At 34.2% G+C, this 6,647-nt stretch overlaps 1 protein-coding gene across 5 annotated transcripts; it reads right to left on the bottom strand.

The window, feature by feature from the left end:
- Positions 443-5,858, bottom strand: LOC107624795. 5 transcript variants are annotated; one of them, XR_002357033.1, is made up of 6 exons: positions 4,834-5,858; positions 4,096-4,173; positions 3,503-3,601; positions 1,529-1,650; positions 1,343-1,463; positions 443-761 (listed from the first exon to the last, which is right to left on the bottom strand). XR_002357033.1 is itself a non-coding variant. In XM_021115362.1 (3 exons), exons 1-3 carry the CDS (start codon positions 5,698-5,700, stop codon positions 3,596-3,598), a joined length of 951 nt encoding a protein of 316 aa, XP_020971021.1. In that variant the 5' UTR covers positions 5,701-5,858; the 3' UTR covers positions 3,248-3,595. The 5 variants fall into 5 exon arrangements, 1 of the variants encoding a protein (XP_020971021.1); XR_002357032.1 differs by lacking the exon at positions 443-761 and having other exon boundaries at positions 1,115-1,463; XR_002357034.1 differs by lacking the exon at positions 443-761 and having other exon boundaries at positions 1,115-1,442.

The raw sequence follows: 6,647 nt of genomic DNA, 5'->3' as shown, positions 1-6,647 counted from the left end.
AAATAGAATCATGTCGCGTTCTTCGTGATAGTCTTTAATTAATAATTTAGTTATAAATAGAACACTACACCCTCGATATGGTGTGCTTTGCATTTTGGTTCTAACTAAAAATTACACCACATATATCACTTTCTTTATTTTCAAACATCACTTTTTTTAACACTTTTAAAAATTCTTTCTTCTTGTAACTAATTTTTTATTTCCTTTATTTAGGTGAATCAGCCTGAATATTGCTACTAGAAAATCGTTTTTTCTAATGAAATTGAAAACCGTTTTATATTAACTAATAGTTTATATAACTTAGAGTTTTAGAAAGGGTACTAATAATCTAATATAGTGGTAGATACATATACAACATGGTCTTAGAAACTAGAAAGGACCCCAAATCCCAGTTTAATTCCCAAAGATAACAATACTCGAGAGAGAAACAACTAACTAAATATACCTGAACGAATAATGATTTGGAAGCCTTATATTATTTGATTCATACATGATTTGAAAGGCTTTATATTCTTGACCAAAAAAAAAAAGGCCTTATATTTGACCAGATATTACAGGAAAGATATGAGGATCAATAATAACATAAATTAAATAGATAGTTCAACTCCCTAAATCCATGCCTTCCCATTGGTTAAAGCTTCTACTTGAAATTGCCAAAGGCATGTTTCTGAGATTCACCACCTCATTATATTGTGATTACTCCCAGTATTTCAAAATAAATGTCACCTTGAAACTTTGATAACTTGAAATATCAATGTGTTCTGAACATATATCAAAAATATAAATAAAGGTGGCGTTTGTTTTTCAAAGGGAAGTAGTACATCTGAAGAGTCAACAAGTAGCAAAACCAACAACTGAATCACTCTCAAGAAATGCAGCATCAGCTATTTTCCTTTGGCCTTTCACATGAAAGGCACAAACTCGAAACAAATTTGATCCGAATAACAAATATAGAAAACAATATAAACACTGAATAAGCCAGATTTCATCAAAATATGGAAATGGTATAAAAGTATGAAAGTTGGTCATGGAAAGAATAGAAGGCAAATATGGAAGTATCATTACTTGGATATCTTTCTAAAAATCTAACAGGCCAAATATGCAAAGATCCGAATATAAGTATAAAATATATGACCATAAAATACTACTAAACCCCTCAAAGTTTTAACAGTTACAATATTTACACATATAACATCTTTAGATTATGTATCCATCTCATACAAGCGCACGAAATCCTGGCCAAAACATTTTTAGGACCAACAAGAACCAAAAAGGAATAAAATTAAATGTATATACTTGATTGCATTACTTAGTTTACAAGTTTGGCAACCTAATATTTTACCGGTTGAGGAGCAGGAATCGTAGTGGCATTCTTATCTGCATGTTATTGATAAGCTGCAGCATCAAGATTCTTGTCCATTGTGATCTACAATATATTTGATCTGATGGAACAGAGACAGAAACTAAACATACAAGGTAAGTTTTTAACTTCAACCAAACCAATAAGAACTTAGAATGCATTGCATACCATTTCATAATGAACTGTGTTCAATGGCAAACACGCAGCACATGAAGAATTTGAAGCATCCAGTGAGCAAAGAATAGATCCATCATTCTGTCATATCAACCCTATTATACTTTCTCCATTTGCTACAAACAGAAAACAAGTACATGTTATCCTCGCGGCCTTTCATAGTATGATACATTATAAATGTTGTGCATAAAAACACATCATTGACACATGATGGCTAATATCAAAAGTTCAAAACAAAACAAAACAAGTATATATTATATCATATACTTGAAGAGCAACCAAGGACTCCTTATTAAACTTGTTATTAGCTATTATGCCATCCAGAAAAATTGGATAACAATAAACTTTTTACATCATTTAATCAATCTTTGCAGGTTACTCATTTATGCAGAGGCATCGATTAGGGGAGAGAAGGAAGCACAATGGAAGAAATTTACTAAAGAGACAACAATGCAATACTTCATGATGAATCAAGTTTAAATTAGGGTTTTCATATAGTTTTCTAGGCCTTCCTCTTCCTCTAACTATGGACTACTCTCCATCTGATTCACTCTGCTTGCTAGGGCTTCTACAGGCCTTTTCTTCATATGTCCAAACCATCAAAAGCAGGACTCTACCACCTTTTCAAACAATAGGCAAGAACCCCCATCCCCCTTCCCCCCTTTTATTCATCAACATAGCATCCTCATTTCTGTCATATTTATCTTATTTTCTTGTTAGTTTCCCTTTTAGCCACCTGACAGTTAGTCTCATGATACCATTGGTCTTATAGTTGGTGCCATTAAGAAAAATCTTAAGATTTTCTGATTCTTATTTTTAATCACAAATGATGAGCAAAGCATTCATTCTTTTCAACCACCAAGTTGGATTCTATAGTTTACAATCTTTATTGAGGAAAGGACAATGCATAAACAGTCCAAGGGCAATGAGAGTATATCCTGCAAACAAGTAAAAATAACAGACAAGAAAACTAAGAATGCAACTCAATGACAACAATCATGTGTATCACACAAGAGTCAAGAATGAAAGAAGATACTTTAAATAGCATCAATGTACAAGCAATTTCTTTGTCTTGTCTCAAATATGATAAAAGAAACAAATATACTATTAACAGCAAAAGATGAAATGTTCTGTGGTTTACATATTCAAAAGTGCCAGACAAACAGGCCCTGATATCAAAAGAAAACTATGCACTAAAGGAACTCTTTCAGAGGTCATAACTATTTAGTTTTCTTAAGGGTTGAATGTAACAGTTAGATTAGATGAATGCACACGGCATAAGTAAAATTACAAATTACATAAAGTCCCAAGAGTTATAGTGTTTTGTTTCCTGGCATTAATCTGCCAGCTCGTTCAAGCAAAAAGTTAGAGAGAAACAATGTGGAATCTAAAGCCCTTAGATTTTGTATAGACATAAACATGGTAATGACATCAATATCCGACAGCGCCAAAATATTTTAAAGAGATATAGAGAAAGATTGTGCAATTAGATTTACGCGCACATTCCAAATACCAGAGAAAGGGAAACTAAACAAATCAATACCATCCTCATCCTCCCATTAATACATTGAAATTTCACTGGATCCTCTCTAGTATGTCAAATATTTAAAGTTATATTCCCTTTATTATTTCTAATAAAATTAGCCCATGAACAAGCACATCAATAGTGATATGCATGCAAGTAAACCACGATGTCAAAAGATAAGATGAATTATACGGAAAAACGAAAATATATAATATATAGATATAGATAAAGATACTACTAGAAGTCCATAAATTATAATACTTTGACAAAGAAACCCGACGGAAAAGCGTAAATAATGTACAATGCTGACTGACTACTTATAACCACTTGACTACTAGAACAGGTTGGTTGTTTCTTATTAGGTGCCTCGAGGAACAGATAATAGGCACAGAAACAAACATTTATTTTCTCCTCTTCTTATGATCTGCACTATATGGTAATACCTTCTCCGGATGTCACTAAGACAGAACAGTTTGATATTCGAAGATGTCAGAATTGCAGAGAACATTCTGATCCCAGAACTAGCAAGTGACACCCTAACCCTGTAAAAAACAAACAGATTATCAAGATGATCACCATATTGCTCCAAAGAGTAACAATATCATTTAGTGAGAACTTGAATGAACACTTGATTGTTGCTAATAAAATTTTAACACATCAAACAATTATTTTTTGTTCTCTTTTTCGCTCTTGGGACAAGTGGCTTAGATTAGCTTGGTGCTTATTACAATAAACACCAACCACTATGTTCAATAAAGCTCATCTAAAGTGAATTTGTACCAACATGAACTAACAAGGGTGTATCCACCTTTAATTCAAGCCAAAGTGCATCAGAATCTTAAACCATACATGATTGAAAGGAGGATACACCTTTATCTTTTCCCTTTAGATACAAACTCACTTTCGATACGTATTGCCCCAGATGATCAGTTAAAAGCACAAGGATCTTTTTCTTCTTCCTTTTCGCGTTCATATTCATTTCTTCATCATCTAGGCAAACAGTCAGAGAAGTAAAAAGATATATCAAGGTGAAAACCTTAAGAGGTGGGTCAGGAACTTGGTATAAATCAGAGGTCACACTCACACTTGTCAACCAAAGGCCAGGAAAAACTGCCTGCAAAATCACAAACATTAAGATCTGCATTATCATCCTCAGGAAAACAAACCAAACAAACCTACCCCTACCATCATATATCATATAACACGCCCGCCCGCGCGGGGGGTACTGTTTTTTAAATCAGAAGAAAACAACACATCATATAAACACCAGGAAAACCAAATCATCATCACGTCATGATTATATAATTAAACAAAGGGTTTATGGTTCAAATAAAAAACAAGTTTAAGCACATGAAATCCAATATAACCAGTAAAATGGATCAAATAAAAAATTAAATAAAGGGAATTGGTGAAATTGATCGATGATTACATCAACACCAGCATTATCATACAAACCAAACAACATAATCGTCTGATCATATAAAGCATTGGGGGAAAAAATATTTAAATTCATCAAATGAATACCACAACAGCATCTAATTACAGATACAACAACTAAGCATGTGAGGTTGGCTACATAAATCACACAAGATTTAAGAGTATCATATTATAAATCATATCAGCATCCAAACCAATAACCATATAACCAAATAGCTACAAGGGTAAAAGCTCAACAAAACAAGGCGAAGCAGCACATGAAATCCAGAACAACCATACAAAAAATAAAGGATGGCAATGGAATAATGAAATTGAGAGAATGAATGTATGATTTTACATCAAGCTGCTTCTGAACAGCCCTAGGTCTCTTGTTGGGCTTCTTGGGGGGTTTGGCAGCAGTGATCTTGAGAAAATCCTCCTCAATCTCCTCTTTTGTCAGTGTCAATGAGAGCATTGCCGTCTTCAACACCACCCCCTCTTCCTCCTCCTTCCTCCTACCACCATTCTCCTTAAGCTCCTTAAGCCCCCCATTCTTACCCCGACTTGATGAACCATGCCGCACCCTGCTTCTCGTTCTGCCAGCATCATGGCCCAACGAGCCACCATTCCTACCCTTCACTGCAGTTTTCTTCTCCACAACCTTCCTCGGCCTTAAATTCCATGTCTTCACCAAAGGGTTACTTTCTCCTTCCTCCAAAACCTCACCCTCCCCAACCTCAGCCTTGGCCTTAGCCTCAGCCTTAGCCTTAGCCTCAGCCTGGGGTTCAGGTTCAGTATCAGCACTGGGAGCAGAAAGGTCCCTCTTTTTCACACAAAACCGGAGCAAGAGGTTGTTTGTGCCCTTATCCTCAGGCGTATTCTCCGAACCCTCAACCGGTTCAACCAAAATTTTCTCCTTTGGAGGAGAAGAAGCGAACCGGTTCGGGTTAGAGTGGGGTTCAGGGTTGATAAGGAGAGGGCTACGTCGAGCCGGGTTCAGAGGCGACAACCCGAGTCGGAGAACCGGGTTGATACCTCCGGTGGTAGGGAGTGGCAGCCTTCCGAAATGGAACCGCCTGGGGGTTTTGGCGTTGCGGTTGCGGTTTCCGAGCGCCCACCTTAAAGAGAAGGAGGCGGCAAAGGGCCTCGGTGGTACTGATGGCGGCGGCGGCGGCGGCGGTGGTGGTGGTAGCTCGGGGTGAGAGTTGGGTGGGTGATGCACCATTGGAATTGGGATTGGAATTGAAATGAAACGATGAAAGTGAGTGAATGAATGAATGAGGAGTTGTGTATATATAATAGTGAAAATGGAAACATTGTTTATGCATTGAATTGAATTGGATTGGATTCAAGAACAGAGAGAATGAATGAATGAATGAAAGAAAGAACGAAGAGTGAAGAGTTGGCATATTGCCATGCAAACCTTATTAATGACACTTTCTTCTTCTTTCTTTTTTTTTGTTTTTTTCTTATTTTTTTTAATATTATTTGACTTTTCTCATTCAAAAAATATTTTCTCTTTCTTTCAAAATAAATGCTGTTTTGAATTTCATCATAAAACAATGCTGTTTTAAATAATTTATTTACATTATTAAACAACAAATATTTATATATGACATTGGTCTTCTTTCTTTGTTCGACAATAAATTGCCACTCTTTGTTTTTTTTTTTAAAACACTTATTATTAAATTATCAATTATATCCTTGTTCAATAAAAATCTTGAAATTGAATTTTATCATTTTCTATTTTCATTAATTATGGATTGTTTAATAAAAATTACTTTTAATTCTCAATTTACTAATAATTTTTCTTTTGGTGACTATTTACTAATAATTGTATATTCAACCAAAGTGAAATATAAAATAAAAAATATAAATTCAAATATACATGTCCAGATACATAGAATTAAAGACGTATAAATCCAAATCTGATTTATAATATTATAATATTTACCTAAATTTGATCCATAATTCGTAAATATAATCTAATTTATTGGTTTATTGAATCGGATTTCGATCTAATTTACAATTAAATATGGTTAGATACAGTTTTACAAATATGAATAATAAATAAAAAATATAAATAATAGGGTATTGCACTTTTTTTTTGAAATGTTAATATTTTAAAATTTGTATTATTATTTGGTTGTTGTTGGAATTTGATAATTGTAT

This window comes from Arachis ipaensis, chromosome B02, assembly GCF_000816755.2.
Source record: "Arachis ipaensis cultivar K30076 chromosome B02, Araip1.1, whole genome shotgun sequence".
Classification (NCBI taxonomy): Eukaryota; Viridiplantae; Streptophyta; class Magnoliopsida; order Fabales; family Fabaceae; genus Arachis; species Arachis ipaensis.
This window is presented reverse-complemented; position numbering and strand designations above follow the sequence as displayed.

Bases quoted from the DNA above. Each gene is read 5' to 3' on its own strand.
- LOC107624795 (XM_021115362.1), bottom strand. From the start codon at position 5,700: ATGGTGCATCACCCACCCAACTCTCACCCCGAGCTACCACCACCACCG. The intron at 4,174-4,833 runs GTAAAATCATAC...GTGATTTTGCAG, and splicing joins CTGTTCAGAAGCAGCTTGAT to GCAGTTTTTCCTGGCCTTTG.